Source organism: Coregonus clupeaformis, chromosome 7, assembly GCF_020615455.1.
Source record: "Coregonus clupeaformis isolate EN_2021a chromosome 7, ASM2061545v1, whole genome shotgun sequence".
Classification (NCBI taxonomy): Eukaryota; Metazoa; Chordata; class Actinopteri; order Salmoniformes; family Salmonidae; genus Coregonus; species Coregonus clupeaformis.
The window spans coordinates 28,353,324-28,377,422 of NC_059198.1; the positions used below are offsets into that span (position 1 = coordinate 28,353,324).

Sequence of the window (24,099 nt, forward strand, 5' to 3'; positions counted from 1 at the left end):
TGCTGATCAATAGGAAAGATTCAATCAAATCCAATTACTACTAGACATATTCTTTAGATATAATACTTCCAGTTGAGAATTAGTGTACAAGCAGGCAGTAGTTTTAAATTCATTTCATTCACACCCCACAATCTTTCCCCAAATATGTCACAGCTAAATAGTGATCGCAATCCATAAAATGATTTTATTTTATGTTCATATTACAACATACAAAACAAACAAGTGTCACTGCAAAAAGATTATTTTGGGGGACATGAGTTTTACAAAAGATATAGAAAATGTGAACAATATCAAAGCAATTTATTGTAGAAAATTAAAAAAAAGTAATAAAAAAAAAGGTCCAAGGCACTGACAACTTAAAAGAAATAAGAAAAGGTTTCCTTATTTGTTAACACATTAACAAGGTGTATAAAAAGAGCATTTGATTGTGAAGGATTATGGTATGGGCTACTTTTAAATAGCCCACCATAGAATACAGTACTTTGAACACTATGCTGAGAGAGGGGTAAACATCTGTGAGAGAAGGACAGTGCTGTGTGTGTCTGCAGTAGAATTGCACACACGTACCTGCAACATCTGTTGATCCTATGATCACACGTAAATGCTCACAGACACACACTCCAAAATGCATACTCTAGCAGAGATACCAATGATCATAGGAAAAAGGAGACTCAATGGAAGAGAAGTGCAACAAAAATAAAGCACAGCAGGAAAGCATAGGAGATTCTCATGGCTAACCTGAGGACAAAAATATTCAGTTCATGTCATAAGACTTAAGCAACAAAATGTCATGCAGCGACTTGTTTGTAAGAAATAAAAAATAAATTAATTAAAAGATGTGCCCTGGCAGTCTGTACACATCCTTCTCTCCTGTGTGTGCAGTCAAAAGCTGCTCACATTTTCAGCGGTGTAAAGAACGGAGGTAAGAAGAACTTTGAATCTGACTCTCAATCCTTTGCCATGGATGAATGAATGGAGGGCGGGAAAGAAGAGTGGTTGATCAGGTCCAAACATTGGTGTTTTTCCATCCCCAACTCTATTTCTCACTTTTTCCTTCACCAGAAACACTTCCCATTTACCCTCACATCATGTCTGCCTCTACTACCCAGTTTCCCTCCCAGTCTTCTGTCCTTCCCTCTGTCATTTCTTCTCTCAGGCTCTCCTCCCCCTCACATCTTGCGGATGACCAGCACAGTGGTAAGAACTCCAGCGAGGAACACCCCCACGGTCTGCCAGGTGGGAGTGCCAAAGTAGGAACGGATTCCCTCCTAAGAATTAGGAAAAGAGAGACACCATTGTCTTCAACCATCATTACAATTTCAAAAAGACATTTATAAAAAAACATGTATGAAACCTTTAAGTCAATGTGGGGAAAGCACATCTACTGATTCCTTACCCAGCCACCCTGCTCCGTAATCCAGCTGATCACATGATCTCGCAGGTAGTCTGTGGCCCAGCTGATAATAGTTCTGATGATGTCGGGAACCTTGGTCAACAGAGCCTGAGGAGAAAAAGACAGTGTCATCTTATTATACAATGAATAAGCCAACTCATCCCAACACTTATAAAATGCAATTCCATTCCAAACAAGCGCAACGGTTGACAAAACAGGGAATCTATTCCGACTGTTTCCTTTGTCTAACGGAGGACAAGAGAGCGAGAGATTGATTAAGAGAAAGGAGAGCTAAATAAAATACTACCACTGCCAACCCTCACCTTGATGACCAGCCGACAGGCAAAGTAGAAGAGTGCCACCACCCTGCCCCAGTTGAACTTCCCATCAGAGAAGATCTCACAGGCCACTCTCATAAAAACCTCCTGGCTGGGCTGGAGTGCAGAATCATTTAACATACTGAAGGGAAAAACGAGAGATGCTCTGAGTATTGCACAAACTCCAGAGGTCAATTCAAAGTGATTATCTATTCAAGCAAAGAGCTGGAGTCCCTTTCTAAGTCCTTGGTTGAAGATACCTTTGGAGCTGTGCATTGCCATCCAGCTCATCCCCAATCTGCTGCAGGCACAGGGCCAGTTTCTTGTGGTTGGGGTCACACAGCTCATTCCCACCCAACTGGGTCCGTGACACTGACAACTGAGTACTGCTGTCACCATGGCGACGAACCCGCTCATAGATGAAACTGCGAAGAGAGGGTCACGGGTAAACAACTATGTGATCTGTGACTGATTAAACAGACAATTAGTAGGGCGGCAGGTAGCTTAGTGGGTAAGAGCGTTGTGCCAGTAACCGAAAGGTCGCTGGTTCTAATCCCCGAGCCGACTAGGTGAAAAATCTTTTGATGTGCCCTTAAGCACGGCACTTAACCCTAATTGCTCCTGTAAGTCGCTCTGGATAAGAGCGTCTGCTAAATGACTAAAATGAAAAATGAATAATTGGTATATACAGAGTGCAAAATCGTATAAAATGTTCAGCCAGAATGCTGAATAGAATAACATTTTAACTTACTCTACTGGTTGTCTGTGCGGTTTGTTCTCCAGACGCTCGAAATTTGAGACCAAATATCCATGGTAAAGTATTGTCTCCTGAGTGGCGCAGTGGTCTAAGGCACTGCATCGCAGTGCTAGCTGTGCCACTAGAGATCCTGGTTCGAATCCAGGCTCTGTCGTAGCCGGCCGTGACCAGGAGACCCATGGGGCGGCGCGCAATTGGCCCAGCGTCATCCAGGGTAGGGGAGGGAATGGCCGGCAGGGATGTAGCTCAGTTGATAGAGCATGGCGTTTGCAACGCCAGGGTTGTGGGTTCGATTCCCACAGGGGGTATGAAAATAATAATGTAAGTCGCTCTGGATAAGAGCGTCTGTTAATGTAATGTATTGTTTTACCAGACTTTAGAGAGCTGGTAGGTTTGCCACCGCCAGCTGAATGCGAGCAACGTTTGGCTATTGTTTACATATTGTGCAAGTATGTCGCATCCGTCAGTAGATTGAAAATAGACACCAGCAATACAAGCCAACAGAACCATATACCTACCGGCTCTCTAAAAATTTGGTAAACAATACTTCCCTGTGGTTGATCAGGTCCAAACGTTTTTTTGGGGGGTGGGGGATTTCCCCCTTTTTTCTCCCCAATTTCGTGGTATCCAATTGGTAGTTACAGTCTTGACCCATCGCTGCAACTCCCGTACGGAGAGGCGAAGGTCGAGAGTCGTGCGTCCTCCGAAACACAACCCAACCGAGCCGCACTGCTTCTTGACACAGTGCCCGCTTAACCCGGAAGCCAGCCGCACCAATGTGTCGGAGGAAACACTGTACACCTGGCGACCGAGTCAGCGTGCACTGCGCCCGGCCCGCCACAGGAGTCGCTAGTGCGCGATGGGACAAGAACATCCCTGCCGGCCAAACCCTCCCCTACCCTGGACGACGCTGGGCCAATTGTGCGTCGCCCCATGGGTCTCCCGGCCCTGTGGATATTTTGTCTCAAATTTCAAGTGGCTGAAGGACAAACCGCACAGAAAACCGGTAAAGTAAGTTCAAATGTAATTGTATTCAACATTCTGGCTTGTAAGGAACATTTACAAGATTTGGCACTCCAATGTTTCAGGCTATATATACCAATTAAATTGTGTATTACAGCCTGATTAGCCTAATCAGACAAATGTGAATAAAGATCAAATTCAGGAGTAAACAAGAAGGTATACTCACTCTGTCAGTAATGTTTTTCCCAGTTCTAGCACCTGATCAGTTCCATTACCTGAGAACACAAAGCAGCACTGGACTTAGAGTATTTCCAGGACATAAACCAAGGGCAGGTAGAGGCAATTTAAGACTAGGCCTATGTGTGGGTAGTCTGGCTAACACCTAACTCTCGAAGTCCTCCTGACTGTGAGTCACTTGGGTAGCGTCAGCCAGGTATGCGTGTCTGTCATATCAAAACTGGGCAGTCATAAATATAGTAGCTAATGAAGCATGCATGTCTCATGACCAGTTCAGTTGTGAAATCCAAAGATTAGGGCCTAATGATTTTATTTCAATTGACTGATTTCCTTATATGAACACGGTAAAATCGTTGAAAGTTGCCTTTATATTTTTGTTCAGTAATCGTTTATTTTTACCCAGGTTTGAGAGTTTTGGAATGCGAAACAAAGTTAAAACACCATTTGGCTCAATTTCTAAAGTTGAGTTGTCAGCTGACATTAGTAGCATTTGGACTGAACCAAAGATGTACTACAGTTAGGCTAGTTGCCAATGATGTTTCTGGAATGACAACAATTAAGTATGAAGACTCGTTGGACTGCCACCTCTGGCCCTCCCACCCCTACAGGAGGGCAGCTCCCGCTCAGCCCAGTCCAAGCTCTTCTGTGTCCTGGCACCCCAATGGTGGAACCAGCTTCCCCCTGAAAACAGCAGAGTCCCTGCCCCTTAAAAGAGTACCTTAAATAATCCCACAGCTACTTTAGAGGAAAAATTTACTTACTATGCCTGTGATATGTGGTTGTCCCACCTAGCTATCTTAAGATGAATGCTCTAACTGTAAGTCACTCTGGATAAGAGCGTCTGCTAAATGACTAAAATGTAAAAACACAGCTAGCTAGCACTCACATACTAGTCTGACTAATCAGTCTGTAATACACAATTAATTGGTATATACAGCCTGAAACGAATGCCTGCAAAATCGTGTAAATGTTCCTTGCCAGAATGTTGAATAAAATTACATTTTAACTTACTATACAGATTGTCTGTGTGGTTTGTCATTCATCTGCTCGAGATTTGAGACAAAATATCCCCAGGAAAGTATTGTTTAACCGACTTTTTAGAGAGCCGGTAGGTATATGGTTCAGTACCAAGTTAAAGGTTGTTTTATATAGGATATTTTATTTCACCTTTATTTAACCAGGTAAGCCAGTTGAGAACAAGTTCTCATTTACAACTGCGACCTGGCCAAGATAAAGCAACGCAGTGCGATAAAAACAACACAGAGTTACATATGGAATAAACAAAAACGTACAGTCAATAACACAATAGAAAATCTATATACAGTGTGTGCAAATGTAGTAAGTTATGGAGGTAAGGCAATAAATAGGCCATAGTGGAAAATAATTATAATTTAGTATTAAGACTGGAGTGATAGATGTGCAGAAGATGATGTGCAAATAGAGATACTGGGGTCCCAATTTGTAAGTTGCTCTGGATAAGAGCGTCTGCTAAATGACTTAAATGTTAAATCTGAGAAGTAGTTGGTGAACCAGGCAAGGCAGTCAGTTGAGAAACCAAGGCTATTTAGTCTGCCAATAAGAATGTGGTGATTGACAGAGTCAAAAGCCTTGGCCAGGTCGATGAAGACGGCTGCACAGTACTGTATTTTATCAATCACGGTTATTATATCGTTTAGGACCTTGAGCTGCATAGCGGAGAAAGTACAGTGGGATTCGAAGTGGTCGGTGATCTGTTAGTTAACTTGGCTTTCAAATACTTTAATAGATCAAACATGGAGGTGGAAACATTATGCTTTGGGGGTGTTTTTATGCTAAGGGGACAGGACCACTTCACCGCATCAAAGGGACAATGGACGGGGCCATGTACCCTCAAATCTTGGGTGAGAACCTCCTTCCCTCAGCCAGGGCATTGAAAATAAGTTGTGGATGGGTATTCCAGCATGACAATGACCCAAAACACACGGCCAAGGCAACAAAGGAGTGGCTCAAGAAGAAGCACATTAAGGTCCTGGAGTGGCCTAGCCAGTCTCCAGACCATAATCCCATAGAAAATCTGTGGAGGGAGCTGAAGGTTCGAGTTGCCAAACGTCAGCCTCGAAACCTTAATGACTTGGAGAAGATCTGCAAAGAGGAGTGGGACAAAATCCCTCCTGAGATGTGTGCAAACCTGGTGGCCAACTACAAGAAACATCTGACCTCTGTGATTGCCAACAAGGGTTTTGCCACCAAGTACTAAGTCATGTTTTGCAGAGGGGTCAAATACTTATTTCCCTCATTAAAATGCAAATCAATTTATAACATTATTGACATGAATTTTCTGGATTTTTTTGTTGTTATTCTGTCTCTCACTGTTCAAATAAACCTACCATTAAAATTATAGACTGATCATGTCTTTGTCAGTGGGCAAACGTACAAAATCAGCAGGGGATCAAATACTTTTTCCCCTTCACTGTAGGTCTGTAACAGCTTGGATCTAGAGTGTCACCCCCTTTGAAGAGGGGGATGACCGCGGCAGCTTTCCAATCTCTGGGGATCTCAGACGATACGAAAGAGAGGTTGAACAGGCTAGTAATAGGGGTTGTGACAATTTCGGCGGCTAATTTTAGAAAGAAAGGGTCCAGATTGTCTAGCCCAGCTGATTTGTAGGGGTCCAGATTTAGCAGCTCTTTCAGGACATCAGCTATCTGAATTTGGGTGAAGGAGGAGAGGGGGGGGGGGCAAGTTGCAGTGGAGGGTGCAGAGCTGGTGGCCGGGGTAGGGGTAGCCAGGTGGAAAGCATGGCCAGCTGTAGCAAAATGCTTATTGAAATTCTCGATTATCGTAGATTTATCGGTGGTGACAGTGTTTCCTAGCCTCGGTGCAGTGGGTAGCTGGGAGGAGGTGCTTTTATTCTCCATGGATATTCAGTTCTCTCGTCAATAGCTATTGAACCAAGCATGCCATGACAATGAAAGTGGTATATTCTAAATCAGGGGAGGATGGAGAACAATCCAGAGCTTTTTGTGTGAATTTCTCATATTCTTTTCAGATTTCAATATTCAAAATAATTTTTAAGATATACACAAAAAACGTGTTCTCCATCCTCACCTGATTCAGAATATACAGCATTCATTGTCATGGCATGCTTGGTTCAATAGCTATTGACGAGAGAAAACCGAATATCAAACATAAAACAAACGTTTGGGCTGTATATGTATATACCAATTAATTGTTTATTACAAGCTAGCTTGTTGAGTAACGTAAGCAAGTTAACTATAACACTTTCCCCCAGTTGAACAGCTAGATAACAATAATTGAGCTTTCCTAGATAGCTAGCTTACATAGTTATTTGTACGGACATGTTTCAGAGATGGGATGGCTGGGTGTTATGTTAGCTAGTTAACGTTAGCTTGCTAGCGCAACACGCCTGCGTCCAACCGGCAACAAACCTAAATTCTTTAACAAGTTAGCTAAATCGTGACAAATACTTTTCGGTCCGGCTCACGATAATTACGATATCAGTGGCACGATTCCGTATCGATTGTGTTTATCATAGTTAGGTCACTTACCTGAATCGCCTCCTCCCGACGGCGCTGCCATCTTGTACTAAGATTACTTCGAGTCTGCGTCCGCCTGCAGTCATGTGACATATGTTTACGGCAACAGAGGAGTGGCTTCGTTTAGCTCGTTCACAAATGCCAGCTTGCAAGAGCGCTATGCAGAGGGCCGTTAACATTTATGAGTAGTCAACTTACAAAAAACTAAGACTATAGCAAGTTTAATCAGCAATGAATACAAACATTTTGACACAAATGGAAACCCAACATTCCGCTTCTGCCTTGCCCTTCCTTAAACGTCATATCCTGTCCTTTCTGACTTCTGTCCGTCGCGCGCATGCTTAGTTCTCTTTACGACTCGGCTGGCAAAGATGGCGGACGCACAAGTACGTTCAGCAAAACAGCGTGGTGAAATGAATGTGCTTTTTTGATAGAAAAATAAACGTCATGTCATCGTAGCGTACAATATATAGCGTTAGTTAAGCGAAGAGCACGCGATTGAAGTTTCTCAAAGTAGACTGGGCCCTTAATTGTATGATCGACTTCGACTATCGCGTTACCGGCCCTGTGCTGTGGAGCGCATTGTCGGAGATCCAGCTGGGAAGTTTGCTAACTAGGCCTTTACAGCATTGGGCCTATGCTTCATCTGTAGTTGATAATCGAAGTTTACTGACTTATGGCAGAGTTGATAGCTTAAACATGTCATTGCTAGATAAATGTATGCGCGAGAAGCTGAGCCTTGACGTATTGGAAAAAGCTATAGCTGTTCGGTTAGTTTTTACACTAACTTGGCTGGCTACCTAGCCAGATCACCCTTTCGTTGGCTAAACTCAACTGTCGTACCTGCTTTGTCTACTTTCTCAACTTGAATATTCCAAATGTTATGGACTTATTATGGATATTGTTTTAGCTACCTAGTTATTTTGCTTTACTTTTGATTCCAGCCAGATCTAACTTTTTTGAACTTTCATTATGGCCAGCTATATAAATTGTAAATCTTGCTAGTGCATCCTTTCAGATCTACTGCTTATCTGTTCATGAACGTACAATATTTTGTAAACATGAATGCACAGTAGTCAGGTCTATTTCAAAACGCACATTGATTTACCTGCAAATGATGTTTTTCTCACGATGGTCTTCCTAGCCTATGAGGCACTGACGACACTGCCTAATGGCAACACTGATGCAGTGTAACTTGAAGATGGGTCTTTTCAGATCCATGATGGAGCCACAGATTAGTCTCTGCATAGATACATTTTTTTACCTGGTGTTATGTCTTCCACACAGACCGAGAGGGCTTATCAGAAGCAGCCGACCATCTTCCAGAACAAGAAGCGTGTTCTTGTTGGTGAAGGTGGCAAGGTGGCCAAGGAGAAGCTCCCACGCTACCACAAGAGTGTTGGGCTAGGCTTCAAAACCCCAAGAGAGGTAACTTACCCAACGACCTAAACTATCCTGAAACTACAGTTGTGCTCCTTATGGGCAGTATGATTAATTTGTTGAATTGTCTTTGGAATACATGACACCGGCTTTGTCTAGTAGTCAATTAGCTTGTATGGTTAACTGCTCTTTGCAAGCTGCAAATGATGTTTTTCTCACGATGGTCTTCCAAGCCTGAGGCTCTGACGACACTGCCTAATGGCAACACTGATGCAGTTATAGAAGGGCTTTTGGCATCTATACTGAACAAAAATATAGATGCAACATGTTTCATGCGCTGAAATAAAAGATCCCAGAAATGTTCCATATGCACAAAAAGCTTATTTCTCTAAAATGCACAAATTTGTTTATATCCCTGTTAGTGAGGATTTTTCCTTTGCCAAGATAATCCATCCACCTGTGGCATATCAAAAAGCTGATTAAACAGCATGATCATTACACAGGTGCACCTTGTGCTGGGTACAATAAAGGGCCACTAAAATGTGCAGTTTTGTCACAACACAATGCAACGGATGTCTCATGTTTTGCGGGAGCGTGCAATTGGCATGCTGACAGCCGGAATGTCCACCAGAGCTGTTGCCAGAATTGAATGTTCATTTCTCTACCATAAGCCACCTCCAACGTCGTTTTAGACAATTTGGCAGTGCGTCCAACTGGCCTCAACTGCAGACCACGTGTAACCACGCCAGCCCAGGGCCTCCACATCCAGCTTCTTCACCTGTGGGATCGTCTGAGACCAGCCACCCAGGCAGCTGATGAAACTGAGGAGTATTTCTGTCTAAAGCCCTTTTGTGGGGTAAAACTAATTCTGATTGGCTGGGTCTGGCTCCCCAGTGGGTGGGCCTATGCCCTCCCAGGCCCACCCATGGCTACGCCCCTGTCCAGTTGTGAAATCCAAAGATTTGGGCCTAATGATTTTATTTCAATTGACTGATTTCCTTATATGAACTAACTCTGTAAAATCGTTGAAATTGTTGAATGTTATCTTATATTTTTGGTCAGTAATAGTTTATTTTTACCCAGGTTTGAGAGTTTTGGAAGGAGTTGCAGAGAACCTAACATATGTTGTTTCAACAGGCTATTGATGGCACTTACATTGACAAGAAATGCCCCTTCACTGGAAATGTCTCCATCCGTGGTCGTATCCTCTCCGGTTAGTCTTTAAATTTACTTGCTGTTCATTGTTTTTGGTTTGGATGTAAAACTTTATTACCAACTGTTTTCTCACTGAACTGCAAATGATGTTTTTCTCACGATGGTCTTCCAAGCCTTCTGGTTATGACGACAACGCCTTATGGCATTACTGATGCAACGACCCAAACCCCCTGCTCACCCTATTCAACGGTCTACTCCTATCCCTAGATCAGTGCTTAGATGTATTCTAAGATTGACCACACATTGACCTGATTCTGCCTTTTCAGGCGTGGTGACCAAGATGAAGATGCAGAGGACCATCGTCATCAGACGTGACTACCTGCATTACATCCGCAAATACAACCGATTTGAGAAGAGGCACAAGAACATGTCTGTCCATCTCTCACCTGCCTTCAGGTAAGAGGATCCCTGTCATGCTGTTGAGCCTTTTCAACCTCTCTTCCTTACACACATTTTTTTCTCCAAATTAAATTGCTCGCCAGGCTGTATCCAATAATGGGCTCATCATGCCTAGCTAGTGGCTTTCCTATTGCAAGGATGGCTGTAATTCACTGTTACACTACAGTTGAAGTTCCATTGAATCAGATTTGATGTTGGCTGCAAATGATGTTTTTCTCACGATGGTCTTCCAAGCCCATGTGGCTCTGACGACACTGCCTAATGGCAACACTGATGCAGTTTGAACCTACCTATCACATGAGATGGCACAGTGGTTTCCAGGTTTCTCAATTTCCCTTGGATTATCTTGACGTTGTCATACCTTGAACAGCAGTGCCTTGGTCACTTCAGGATTATGCTCCAATAATGCCCTCCTTTTCTCTGCAGAGACGTCTCGGTCGGAGACATAGTTACCGTCGGAGAGTGCAGACCCCTCAGCAAGACTGTGAGGTTCAACGTCCTCAAGGTCACAAAGGCCGCTGGAGCCAAGAAGCAGTTCCAGAAGTTCTAATCTAGGATGTGCAGGAGATGAGACCAATTGACAAGAAGGCTTCCTTTCTAGGCTGACCTGCTCTGTAGTATCTGAAATAAAGAAAATGTTCTGTTTCTTGGTCTTCTGGCCTGTCTTTTGTTAAATACTTATGTTTGTACAATTCAAAGGGGAACCTTTGCCAATTAACTGAAAAGGAGCGATTTGTGTAATGGCTGAGGCTGATTTATTGTGCGTTCTGCCGGACAATTCTCTCCGTTGTCCATCCATCAACTGATGACTCCCATTCAAAAACCATTGGCTCAGCCATAATTTTCAGAAAATCTTGTGTTCCTGTAGCCTTGTGAACGTGAAATCGGTATCTCGAACCGCAGGACTGTTTGCCCATCTATTTTAAAGCCTGAATCTTTTTTTCTTGGAGTAGAAATGGAACTCCAGCACAGTGATCTAGCTTTTCCACAAATGTATAGGTTCTTAGATAAATGTAATTGTATACAAAATCCATGAAATTGTGGACCGTCAAAAATCAGCCTAGGGCTCCCGAGTGGCGCAGCGGTCTAAGGCACTGCATCTCAATGCTTGAGGCATCACTACAGACCCCCTGCTTCGATTCCAGGCTGTATCACAACCGGCTGTAATTGGGGAGTCCCATAGGGCGGCGCACAATTGGCCCAGCGTCGTCCGGGTTTGGCCGTTGTAGGCAGTCATTGTAAATAAGAATTTATTCTTAACTGACTTGCCTAGTTAAATAAAAATAAGTGTAAAAATAAATACTTTTTCCTTTCAGTATATTCATTAGTCAGTGTTGCGAATTTTTTTTGCGGTGGAAACATTTACACCCAACACGTTTTGCAACAACTAGTTTCTATTGGAGACATTCGGGTAGGTCCTCCCAGTTTGTTTTGTTCCTAGAGTAAACTGTTTCTGTTGCAAAACGTTTTGCAACAGAATTGGAGTAATGAATGTACCCATTGTAACACTTAGGGATGTATTAATTACGTCTTGCAATGAAACGTTCACTCTAGCAATGAAACAGGCCTACCTCAATCTGTCCAATAAACTAGCTTTTGCTGCAAAACGGTTTCTGTTTGGCGTAAATGCTTTCTGTTGCAGAACGTTTTGCAACAGAATTGGCATGAATGCACCCTAGATCAAGTTAAACTTAGGCCTACTTTAGTTTTATTGTAATGGGATCTGATAATCAAAGCTGGACGTATTCAAATCTGAGCCTGCAGAGTATTGCTGGTTTTCTATTTTACCTGATAATTAATTGCGCCCACCTGGTGTCCCAGGTCTAAGTCATAGAGACTGAAGAGGAAGCGAGACAAGAGTGCCCCATGGTGGCGGTGGGGTTATGGCATGGACAGGCATAAGCTACGGGCAACGAACACAATTGCATTTTATCTATGGCAATTTTAATGCACAGAGATACTGTGACGAGGTCCTGAGGCCCATTGTCGTGCCATTCATCCGCCGACATCAACTCATGTTTCAGCATGATAATGCACGGCCCAATGTCGCAAGGATCTGTACACAATTCCTGGAAGCTGAAAATGTCCCAATTTTTGTTCAGTCTATATATAGCCTACACTGACTGTACAAAACATTAAGAACACCTTCCTAACATTGAGTTTTGCCCTCAGAATAGTCTCAATTCGTCGGGGCATGGACGCTACAAGGTGTCGAAAGCGTTCCAGAGGGATGCTGGCCCATGTTGGCTCCAATGCTTTCCACAGTTGTGTCAAATTGGCTGGATGACCATTCTTGATACACACAGGAAACTGTTGAGCGTAAAAAACCTAGCAGCGTAGCAGGTCTTGACACAATCCAGTGCGCCTGGCACCTACTACCGTACCCCGTTCAAAGGCACTTCAATCTTTTGTCTTGCCCATTCACTCTCTGAATGGCGCATTCACTCTCTGAAAGGCTTAAAAATCCTTCTTTAACTTGACTCCTCCCCTTCATCTATACTGATTGAAGTGGATTTAACAAGTGACATCAATAAGGGATCATAGCATTCACCTGGTCAGTCTGTCATGGAAAGTGCATGTTTTGTACACTCAATGTTTTGTACATGTAGTATATGATGAATGGTGGTCATCATTGCTGTCAACAAAAGAGTCCATCTATGCTGCATCGTGTCAGAAGTTTTTATTCATACCACGAGGTTACAGCATAAATTACAGACACGCGTTGTCTGGAGAGCAGTTGCCTCGAATTATAATAACCGCTCTGGGGTTTATTGTCTAAAACCCTTCTTATATAGACAATACCAAAATAAGGGTTACCCCCTCTTCTGGCCAATCACCAGTCTCCCCTCGGGCGTCACCCTCCAAGCGGCACATTTCAAATAACATCATAAAACATCCCCCTCTGGCCTGAACAACCAACATTCCATTTCGTCATGAAAAACATTTAACAAAGGCATAATCTTCAGATACGATATTCCCCCCTTTCGAGACGAAATAAACGTCTCGAAAACAAACAGAATAAGATTATGACTATTAACCATTTATCTCATTGAGTATCTTTAACATTAAACCAAACACATTCTCCTCTAGAGTGTAAATACCTTTCTATTAAATACCTGTTTATGAAGTGTGAATACATTACTATGACATATGAAGAAATCTCTATGGAGTGTAAATACATTACTATGACATATGAAGAAATCTCTATGGAGTGTAAATACATTACTATGACATATGAAGAAATCTCTATGGAGTGTAAGAGCGAAAAACTGTCCAGCAGCCATCCATCCATATCAATCAAGACAGTAAAATTCTCTCACGGTCCCTCTGCCCCAGGCAACCACCGTCGGTACTCCAGATAACCTCATTAACCATGTAAATGCATTTGAAACTATGATGTAATTAAATACACATGTAAGCCCTGCAAACAAAATCCTATCCATAAACATTCATTGTACGGCTGGTCAACCCATAGGACCGGACAATGAAACTCTCCCTTCCTAGCCTCTCTGTCCCTAAACATTCACCGAAATAAACAAAAACATCTAAGATCCTTACATGTAGTCAATAACATCAAACATCATTCTACAAAAATTAATCCCTGAGGCTATTACACAATTATGTATTACACATGTCTATATTTCATTGCAAACACTGGAATGTAGTCCACTACACTTCATCTCCCTGTAGTGTCCTCTTCCCATGGACTTGTTGATGATGGAATCAGCCACACCCTCCTTGTTTCATCTCCTCCAGTCATATTGTCCCTTCATATTGTCTTTGTTTGAGTATTCCAATCTCCACATGTTCTCCCAAATGCTTCTGGAATGACAAGAAAATAAACGACCAAACAGTATCTTTTGCAAAACAACATTTTCAAATTAAACCTCAACATCAATTTAAGAATATAAAAATGACCTATAAATGATGTATGAATCACATTAACCTATCCCCCCCTTGATTCATAAATCATACCAACATCACCCTACTATTGAAAAAAAAAAAAAATTTTGAAAAATAATCAACTCATAAAAAAAATGATATTTATCCATCAGTAGTCCATCCATCTTTATCCAGATCAGAAACAGTCAACACCGGCATCTGAGTGTTGTCTCCAGGAATCACTCTCCAACCTATCTCAATATCATAGCTTTCTCAAAGGTCAGTAACAAATTACAAACATCACACAGTGTTATCAAAGCTGAAACTAAAATCTGACCCATCACTGCCCCTACTGGCCTAATTGATCTTGCATCCTCTCAGATCTCCCAAACACATCCCTTATAATGCATCTATAACCCCAGTGATATTATCTGAACTATCTGGACTCAAAGTATAACTAATATTTATCAATATTATCTTCCCAAATGTTACACCATACCATGAATGAAGTCCCCCTTCTCCCTTAGACTTACCCTTCAATGATAGGCTTGAAGACTATGACATGTAGCCATGTCTCTTTTCACCCCATTTTCAACCCTAGCTTCAGATTTCTGTGTTGGTACCACTCCTCTTTTAATGATAAAAACCTCATATGGAAGCTTAAACGTTGACCTGTAACAACATCCTATCCCCCATAGGGTAAGAATATACTCTATCATCACAAACCCACCAAATATCTCTAAAATTCCCATAGTCACATTGTCAGTCAAAAGCTAATCTTTTAACCATCAAAGTCCTGCTCTTCTTACTACCTGATATATAAAAAGTAACCTATTATTTGTCATTACTACCCTTACGGTCATACTTATCCACGGTTATCCTATACTCATCACACTCTGATATTCCCATAAACATACCCCTTACCTCATATGTTTTATTAGAACAACAACAACTTTTATCTTCACTGGTTCACCTGAATACTTCAGGTTTCCACTGTTACCTGACTTTACTTTCCATCTAACAATTCCCATAGGGTAATCCATTTACCCAAGAACACTTAAACCCTAGGCTTAAACCACTGTTCTGACAACGACATTATTTTATCTGTCAATGACTGTTGCCGATACCACAGTCATGACAAAGCATAACTCTAACCCATACCTGACAGAGGCCGCGCGACCGTCTAACACGTCTTGGGCTGGCATCCCCAACAGACATCAACCCTCAAGATTCCTCACTGATTCTTACAGAATGAGTTAATCTATCTCTAATTTTCACAACAGAGGAACGAGCAGTACTGATCAGATACCCCCCCCCCCTCTGTCATCAAAATCAAAAGACCCCATCCTGCAGCTTCCATGGTGAATCTATATTCTCCATTTCAGATTAATCTATATTGTTTCTATCTGTTCTCTTATTTTAACCCCATTCGTACCATAACCTCCTGAGTCCCTCTTGCTACCTCTACTTTCAGAACAGTTGTTGTCATCCTTCCTACATTTGCTATTACCATCGTATCATTAATCCCTTCCCAAAGTTACCATTAACGTTGTTGATTTAGTTGATGAATTAAAACCCTTAATTCCCTCTAGTGGGAAACTACCAACATCCTATTCGATTATTCCCTGTTGGAGTGACTACTGTAATAAACTTATCCTTAACTCCCTCTGTGACTGTGGAACGTTCTACAGACTTCAAATCTTCCATTATAAGCATCACTTTACGAATTACATAGCCCTTTAACCAATAATTCTTAACCGGAACAAATTTCTATGCTTTCACTAGATAAGTACACATTCTCCCTGATCTTTATCTGTAACCTTACGCAAAATAATCCCTTGTTTGACTAAGTGCAACAGCTTCTACTTCTGATCCTGCTAACAATACTTATTCTCCCTAATTATCTCTCTCTCTCTGTGAAAGAAACGTCATCATCCTAAATGGCATATTATAATTATTATTCTCCTAACCCTAATAACAGTATTTTCCCCTATAATTGATGCTGGACCCTTATAATCAAATGCGCTATATTTATGGCTTTAATAACTATCAATGTTGAAAGAGTTAAATTACTTCTCACTGTTGTTTTAATAGACTCACGTGGTGATGTCATTATTGTTACTTCCTCATCCCTAGTTTTCCCAAAGCTCTGAACTCTTTACTTGTACTTCCATCCATCACCACTAGTGTCACTTTTTCCCCCTTTCAGTTCTACCTCTAAACTTTAAACCTTTTGATTATAACAAAAGGTACCCACAATTACCTTGATCTTTCTATTCTAAAGTGTCATTCATTACTGTTCTCTCTCTCTCTTACTACTAACTTTGAAACTTAGCTTACTGTCTCAGAGTTCTTCCAACCCTAATCTACTCCTAACTTATTTTAATCTAATCTTTTCTCTCATAACATTTAAAACCTTTTCCCCTGATTTTCACAAAATCCCTTACCACCAAATTTGTAGAATATGTGATTGGGAAAGTTCCCCACCTGCTTCTGACTCATTACACACAGACTTGGCAAAACGACTAAACACTTTTTAGCCTAGCCTGAAATCCCTTAGTGTAAGAATGTCACCCAGAATAAACAGTCACCCCTTTTAACTTTATTTTCCCAGACAGTGTCTAATAGACAGAACAATAGATTATCATCCTTCCTATGATATTATCTTTTAAGCAAATGATTCCCAAAACCCTACTTCTTAAAATATTCTACCAGACAGTCAGTCGTCTAATGTGCCTCTGATTGAACACTTCAATTTACACCATGCATCTCTTCCCACAATGCCATTGGTATATTGTCCTAATATTGGTATGTCTATTTTAATTCCTAGCTCAATTGATTCCCTAAGAGTATTTAAACTGTTTTACTACTTCAAATCCCTATCCTAACCTAATTAGTTTATTTTACAGAGTGATATGTTTAACCTCTTTAGGCTGAACACATAAATGTTCCCCTCTTCACTATCACAGTCCTCTGTTTTTACTTCAATTGTTGGATATTTTTGTTCTTCTCTAATCGGGTGCTATCAGCTAACACCCCCCTTCCGGATATTCTAGGCCCTCTAGAATATTTAGGGTTCACCTGAAGAACAGGTGATCTTCACTTGCTCCTTCATCTTCCTCTGTTGTTTTCTCCTGACTTGTTGCTGTGGATATGGAGCATCTGGTACCCCCTTTGGCTGGTACAATTGCATTTGATATTGTTCAGTTGAAGCTGTAACAGTGATTGTTGATTTGGTTCACTCTGATTCTTCATAACCAACACTTCTTTTCTTCTTCTCCACCACCAGTTATAAGTTGTATTTGATTGAGTTTTCTTCGTCCTGTTCTTCTCGTCGTTGACATATCAGTATTCTTCAAAAGGTTCTCTTCTAAGTTCTGTCCTCGAAATATCATCTTCCATCATCTTCTTACTAGTGGGCTCTTCTTGACCTCAATGTGTTCTTCTCCTTCCATTCTTGAATTCTTCATCCAGTCGTGTTACTTCTTATTCGATTTATCCAGGCATGATAAGCAATCTGCCTATATCTCCATTTCTTCTTTGCTCTTGTACCCTTCTTTCTTCAACCTTCATCAGAGATCAAGTCTCCAGTATCCTTCTTTCCTCTCTTGCCACTTCCTTCTGATCACAGAGGCACCTCCACCCATGACCTCTCATCAATCACTCTCATCTTCATCATCCTCTTCTCCTTCACGTTCCAGACATCTCATTTTCTTCCGTCTTCTGGATTCATCTTCATCGTTGTTTCTGCGGGTACCCTATCTATTATTTGTCTATATTTCTGATGCAATAATCACTCCTGGATGATCATTGTAAGCTGAGAATAAACATCCCTAAGCTCTACTTTTTAAACCTATCTTATCGCTGACATATTTTATCAATTTCTGTTTGAGAATGAAGGGCAACTTTTGTTTCACTTGCCGGATACCCTAGCAACACTTTAATTAAAGGATTACCACTATTTCAACCCGTGTAATGACTTTCATAGTCCTGATATCTTTTTCCCCATTGTAACAAGCCTTTCTATTCCTTTATTGTGAACTATCCTATTTTAGACTATATAAGTTATATAGGCTTCCCCCTGTAATTCTTAATATAACCTAAACAAATCCATTAACAATCCTGAATAATTAACCCCAATTCCTATTCCTATGTCACCAATATCAATTAGTGTTAGCTATCTTACCACAACCCATCAACTGCAAGTAAATGCAAGTTAGTCATCTTCAGACTAAAATACCCATAAACAAAGCCTTCTAACCTTACAACCCTTCAATACTCCAATTCCCATAACCCCTTGCTCTATTAGCTCTAATTATCTTACATTTACAGAACAATCCTCAATCCATCCTTGATTCCCAACACATCTGTAATCAAACCCCAGTGATACACAGAGCCACCAAAATACAATTTTTAATGAAATAGTATTTGCCAAGCCTATGTAAAATTGTCATAACATCACATATTCTGTTAGGATGATTTTGTGTACTAGCCTGATCCGATCCTCTCGTCTGCCTCGTCACACCTTGTTCGTGACGCACACGTCAGCCCCTTCTCTCTCTCTCCTCTCGTTCCATGTTCCTCTCATATTTCACAAAAACATAGAAACACACACGATTTCTATGGAGGACTAAAAGTGCCACAATTAAATAAATAAATACACCATTAAATAATTACTTAAATGTGTCATTAATTAATTAAAATTAGAATTAAATACATAAATGTGTTATTAAATGTGTCATTAATTAATTCAAATACCGATTCATTTTATGTAAAATACATATATAATTATTTCACTATTTACATTTACATTTCATGATCCTGCATTGCATTATTGAAGTTGTTGGAGTCATTTCCGCACTTTCCGACGAAGATATCGACCACAGAGTGATTGCAAATCTAGAAGAAGTTGTCCACCGCTTCTCTGGTACCAGGGCACTTCAGGCCCAACACACACAGTGTTATGTGGGCAGCTTGTCTCTCCCTTTTCTGTTTCCCTTCCTCCTTGTTTTGTCCCCTCTGTGTCTGTTGTATCTGTATGTGTGTTTGTCCCCTTTATGTGGGTGTGTCTGGAGTGGATCAGGGGGCGTGCTCAGGATCTGCCTCTCCTGTGCAGCTGCGGGTTGTTTCCAGTGATTCCTGCCTACGCAGCTGCATCCTATTCTCTAATCAACCTGCACTACTAATTCCGGGGCATGGCTCTCCACCGGCGCCAGATCGTTGTTCTTACCAGAGCGGTAACTTGGCTCACCAGTAAAGTTATTTTGTCTTTGTCTTCAGCCTGGCTCTCCACTCTCCTTAACCTGTCATTTGTTTTGTCTTTAGTTTCGGACATACCTCCCAACCTGCCTGCCTTCCTGCCTGTCGGCCTGCCTGCCTGCCTGCCTGCCTGCCTGCCTCAGCCTCTCCTTCCTCCGGAGCCGACTAGCCCACTCTGTTCCTTTACTTCAGTTGTTTTTGGACTAAGACAATTTTAACTTTTATTAAATATTTTTGTTTCTTCCACTCCCTTTGTCGTGTTTGTTTCTCTGAGTGCTGGGTTGAACCATAGCCTAACAGAACGATCTGGCCCTGGACCCAACAGAGAGACAGCACGGGGCAAACGAAGACAGCTTCCAACAAGCTATCCAGGCTCAAGAAACGTTGCTAGGACAGCATGACCAACTGATTCGGACTCTTTTGGAAAATAATCATCAACTGCTGAACCAGGTGACTCAGTTAACTACACAAGTCTCTAAATTGTCTGTTATCAGTTCTCCATCTCTCTCTGACCCCCAGTTTGATGCACCCCAAGTTGGTTCCTCGGACATGATGCAGGCTTCGTTCCATCGGGAACCCCCTGTCACGTCGCCTGAACCGTTCAATGGAGAATTGGACAAGTGCCGGGGATTTTTGCTTCAGTGTGACTTGATTTTTCGGCAGAGACCACTGTCATTTTCTACTGATTCCTCTAAGGTACATTATGTTCTGGGGCTGTTAAGAGGGAGAGCTCTGGTTTGGGCTGAGGCTGTGTGCTCAAATCAAACTTTGACTGGATTGACTTTCGCTGATTTTTCTGCTAAATTGAAGACTGTTTTTGACCATCCTGACCATGTGGGTAATTCCTCCAAGATACTTTTAATTTGAGGCAGGGTTCTAACAGTGTGGCTGAGTACTCTATTGAGTTCTGGACTTTGGCAGCGGACTCCAAGTGGAACAATGTGGCACTTCAAGGAGCATTTCTAAATGGTTTGAATGAAGCCATTAAGGATGAACTGGCTGCTCGTGACGAGCCACATGATTTACATTCTCTCGTTTCCCTGTCCATTAAGCTAGACAACCGGTTGCGGGAGAGGCGTCGGGAGAGAGGCGGTCGGCCGCATCTAGGGAGGACGAGTTCCCCAGCCTTCAACCACTCGAGTCTCGCCTCCCCGGAGCCGGCAGCTTCTTATTCCTGATTCCATCCCGAGCACAGAGGAGGAACCTATGCAAGTGGGTCGAGCTCGACTACCTCCAGCAGAACGGCAACGGCGCCTCCAGGCGGGTGAGTGCCTGTACTGTGGAGACGCCACACACATTCTGGCTACATGCCCTAAGCGGCCAAAAGACAAGGCTCGCTCGTAACGGTGGGTCTACTTGCGAGCCCAGAGTTAGATCCTGAACCCATCATTCCCCGATTACAAGTACCTGTAACCTTACGTTTCCAGAGTCATTCCCTGCCACTCTCAGCTCTCATAGACTCAGGTGCAGAAGACAACTTTATTAGCCACCAGTTCGTTACACAAGCTCGTATCCCCATGGAGCCACTACCTACCCCCATTCGGGTCACAGCCCTTGATGGGCGCCTCCTCGCGGAGATAACTCATCAAACCACCCCCGTTTCCCTAGTGATTTCTGGCAATCATTGTGAAAGCATTCAGCTAAGAGTTATGTCTGGCTCAGCTACCTCCCCTAATCCTTGGCTTCCCCTGGTTGGCTCTTCACAACCCACAAATTGATTGGACACGTCACACCATTCTCAGTTGGAGCACTAACTGCCATTCAGAGTGCCTTAGGTCAGCGGTTCCCCCCACTAAGTGTAACCCAACTCATCCCTCAGCTCCTCTTGATCTGTCATCTGTCCCCAAAGAATACCATGACTTAGCGGAGGTTTTCAGTAAGGACAAGGCTCTGTCTCTACCACCACATAGGCCTTATGATTGCCCTATTGAACTGCTTCCTGGTGCTCCCTTGCCCTCTAGTCGCTTATACAATCTGTCCCGACCGGAAAGAGAGGCAATGGAGCAGTACATTGGTGATTCTCTGGTCTCGGGCATAATCCGTCCTCGTCGTCTCCTTTGGGTGCAGGTTTCTTTTTCGTGGAAAAGAAGGACAAGTCGTTACGCCCCTGTATCGATTTCAGGGGTTTAAACAACATAACTGTTAAAAACAAGTATCCCCTTCCACTCATCAACTCTGCTTTTGAACCTCTGCATGGCGCCACAGTTTTCTCCAAGCTCGACCTCAGGAACGCTTATCACCTTGTCCGGATCCGTAAGGGAGATGAGTGGAAAACCGCTTTCAACACTCCACTGGGACATTTTGAGTATTTGGTCATGCCCTTTGGGCTCTCAAACGCCCCTGCTGTTTTCCAAGCCATGGTGAACGATGTTCTTAGGGATTTTTGAACCGTTTTGTCTTTGTATACCTGGATGATATTCTTGTTTTTTCCAAGTCACCCGAGGAGCATGAGTCACACGTCCGTCAAGTCCTTCAACGGCTCTTGGAAAACAAGCTGTATGTCAAAGCAGAGAAGTGTGAGTTCCACAAACAGTCTACATCGTTCCTTGGTTTCATCATTGAGAGCGGGCAGGTGAAGGCGGACCCCGAGAAGATCCGGGCAGTGACGGAATGGCCCATACCCACCACCCGTAAGCAACTTCAACGATTTTTGGGCTTTGCTAACTTCTACCGTAGGTTCATTAAGGGTTTTAGTAAAGTGGTGGCACCCCTTACTAGACTCACATCCCCAAAAGTCCCTTTTCTGTGGTCCCCTGAGGCGGAGCAGGCGGTAGGGGTTTTGAAGGAACTGTTTTCCACCTCCCCTGTGTTGATACACCCCAATACCTCTCTGCAGTTTGTTGTGGAGGTGGACGCGTCGGACTCAGGTGTGGGAGCCGTCCTCTCCCAGCGCTCCCCCACTGACCAAAAGCTTCACCCCTGTGCTTTTTTCTCCAAAAAAATTGTCACCCACAGAACGGAATTACGACGTTGGAAACCGAGAACTGCTGGCGGTCAAGCTAGCACTGGAAGAATGGCGGCACTGGCTGGATGGAGCTGAACTGCCGTTTGTGGTCTGGACAGACCACAAGAACTTGGCTTACATCCAAGCCACTAAGAGACTCAACTCACGCCAAGCCAGATGGGCCCTGTTTTTTAGTAGGTTTAACTTTATTCTTACATACAGACCGGGGTCAAGAAATGTTAAACCAGATGCTTTGTCCCGCCAGTTTGCTGACCCTTCGGAGACCAGCGAGCCTGAGGCAGTCCTGCCTTCCTCATGCGTCGTGGCGGCTGTTCAGTGGGAGATCGAGTCTCTTGTGAAGACTGCACTTGCCACGGACCCGGGACCGGGTGATGGACCTCCCAACCTACTCTTTGTTCCCGAGACGGTCCGGTCTCAGGTGTTGCAGTGGATTCACACCTCCCGTTTTGCTGGTCACCCTGGGATGAGACGACGTTGACGCTACTTAGGAGACATTTTTGGTGGCCTTCAATGGAAACTGACGTTCGGGCTTTTGTGGCAGCCTGTTCAACCTGTGCTCGGGGCAAAGCCTCCCATCAGTCCCCTTCGGGGCTGCTGCTACCCCTCCCAGTTCCCAGCCGTCCCTGGTCCCACATAGCCATGGATTTTGTCACCGGCCTACCCAAGTCTGAAGGTAATGATACTATACTTACCATTGTGGACAGATTCTCTAAATCTGTTCACTATATAGCATTACCAAAATTACCGTCTGCCAGTGAGACAGCGGACCTCCTAGTCCAACATGTATTCCGTCCCCATGGAATACCTGTGGACATCGTATCTGATAGAGGCCCACAGTTTACTTCCCCGTGTTTGGAAGGTTTTCTGTTCTGCTTTGGGTGCTTCCGTTAGTCTGTCCTCAGGGTTTCATCCCCAGACCAACGGTCAAACAGAAAGAGCCAATCAAGACCTCGAAGCAACCCTTCGTTGTGTGGCTGCTCAACATCCATCATCCTGGGCCAAACATCTGCCTTGGATAGAGTACGCCCACAACTCCCTCACCACCTCTGCCACTGGTCTTTCACCCTTCGAGGTTACCATGGGTTATCAACCCCCCTCTGTTTCCTGCTCAGGAGAAGGAATTGGCTGTTCCTTCGGTTCAGGAGAACCTCCGCCGCTGCCAGAGAGTGTGGCGCGACGCTCGGGAAGCGTTGCTTCGGACCACCGACAGGAACAAGATGACAGCGGATAGGAGCAGGACTCCCGCACCTGTGTTTCATCCTGGTCAAGAGGTTTGGCTGTCGTCTAAGAACGTACCTCTTCGTACCAAATCACGCAAGCTGTCTCCTCGGTACCTGGGTCCGTTTGTGGTGGAGTCCATCATTAACCCCGCTGCGGTTCGTTTGAAGTTGCCTTCAGCCATGAAGATACACCCTACTTTCCACGTCTCCCAACTGAAACCTGTGTCCTCCAGCCTTTTGTGTCCGTCGGCTGTTCCACCTCCACCTGTTCGTCTCATTGACGACCATCCGGCCTACACCGTCAGTAGGCTACTGGACTCTCGGAGGCGGGGTAGGGGTCTCCAATACCTAGTCGATTGGGAAGGTTATGGACCAGAGGAGAGGTCTTGGGTCCCTAAGCGTTTTGTGTTGGATCCTCAGTTGATCACGGACTTCCATCACGACAACCCTGACAGGCCTGGTGGGTCGCCAGGTGGCGACCATTGAGGGGGGTACTGTTATGTGGGCAGCTTGTCTCTCCCTTTTCTGTTTCCCTTCCTCCTTGTTTTGTCCCCTCTGTGTCTGTTGTATCTGTAT

The 24,099-nt window shown here is 43.4% G+C and overlaps 2 protein-coding genes and 4 non-coding genes across 8 annotated transcripts; 5 read left to right on the forward strand and 1 right to left on the reverse strand.

Annotated features, from left to right (window-relative positions):
* Positions 1 to 164: 164 nt before the first annotated feature.
* Positions 165 to 7,475, reverse strand: LOC121569550 (apoptosis regulator BAX-like). 2 transcript variants are annotated; one of them, XM_041880610.2, is made up of 6 exons: positions 7,216 to 7,389; positions 3,657 to 3,705; positions 1,971 to 2,135; positions 1,717 to 1,852; positions 1,397 to 1,501; positions 165 to 1,268 (listed from the first exon to the last, which is right to left on the reverse strand). In XM_041880610.2, the coding sequence occupies exons 1-6, from the start codon at positions 7,244 to 7,246 to the stop codon at positions 1,170 to 1,172; spliced, it is 585 nt and encodes a 194-aa protein (XP_041736544.1). In that variant the 5' UTR covers positions 7,247 to 7,389; the 3' UTR covers positions 165 to 1,169. The 2 variants fall into 2 exon arrangements, with proteins under 2 accessions (XP_041736544.1, XP_041736543.1); XM_041880609.2 differs by lacking the exon at positions 3,657 to 3,705 and having other exon boundaries at positions 7,216 to 7,475.
* Positions 7,476 to 7,484: 9 nt separating this feature from the next.
* On the forward strand, positions 7,485 to 10,843 carry LOC121569552 (40S ribosomal protein S11). Of its 2 annotated transcripts, XM_041880612.2 has the most exons (5): positions 7,485 to 7,589; positions 8,491 to 8,631; positions 9,721 to 9,796; positions 10,065 to 10,194; positions 10,624 to 10,843. In XM_041880612.2, exons 1-5 carry the CDS (start codon positions 7,575 to 7,577, stop codon positions 10,745 to 10,747), a joined length of 486 nt encoding a protein of 161 aa, XP_041736546.1. In that variant the 5' UTR covers positions 7,485 to 7,574; the 3' UTR covers positions 10,748 to 10,843. The 2 variants fall into 2 exon arrangements, with proteins under 2 accessions (XP_041736546.1, XP_041736545.1); XM_041880611.2 differs by lacking the exon at positions 7,485 to 7,589 and having other exon boundaries at positions 8,461 to 8,631.
* Positions 8,313 to 8,396, forward strand: LOC121570803. The gene has a single exon (XR_006001543.1). It is a non-coding gene; the product is annotated as a small nucleolar RNA SNORD35 (small nucleolar RNA).
* On the forward strand, positions 8,782 to 8,863 carry LOC121570806. Its single transcript, XR_006001546.1, has one exon. It is a non-coding gene; the product is annotated as a small nucleolar RNA SNORD35 (small nucleolar RNA).
* Positions 9,877 to 9,959, forward strand: LOC121570804. The gene has a single exon (XR_006001544.1). It is a non-coding gene; the product is annotated as a small nucleolar RNA SNORD35 (small nucleolar RNA).
* Positions 10,397 to 10,480, forward strand: LOC121570805. Its single transcript, XR_006001545.1, has one exon. It is a non-coding gene; the product is annotated as a small nucleolar RNA SNORD35 (small nucleolar RNA).
* Positions 10,844 to 24,099: the final 13,256 nt, after the last annotated feature.

What these genes read in the sequence shown, in the direction of transcription:
- LOC121569550 (XM_041880609.2), bottom strand. Translation starts at nt 7,382, where the DNA reads ATGTTAACGGCCCTCTGCATAGCGCTCTTGCAAGCTGGCATTTGTGAA. An exon ending in GTCGGGAGGAGGCGATTCAG is followed by an intron (nt 2,136 to 7,215) that starts GTAAGTGACCTA and finishes CTCTCTTCGCAG; the next exon opens with TTTCATCTATGAGCGGGTTC. An exon ending in CCTGTCGGCTGGTCATCAAG is followed by an intron (nt 1,502 to 1,716) that starts GTGAGGGTTGGC and finishes TTTTCTCCTCAG; the next exon opens with GCTCTGTTGACCAAGGTTCC.
- LOC121569552 (XM_041880612.2), top strand. An exon ending in GCTTCAAAACCCCAAGAGAG is followed by an intron (nt 8,632 to 9,720) that starts GTAACTTACCCA and finishes TTGTTTCAACAG; the next exon opens with GCTATTGATGGCACTTACAT. An exon ending in CCGTGGTCGTATCCTCTCCG is followed by an intron (nt 9,797 to 10,064) that starts GTTAGTCTTTAA and finishes CTGCCTTTTCAG; the next exon opens with GCGTGGTGACCAAGATGAAG.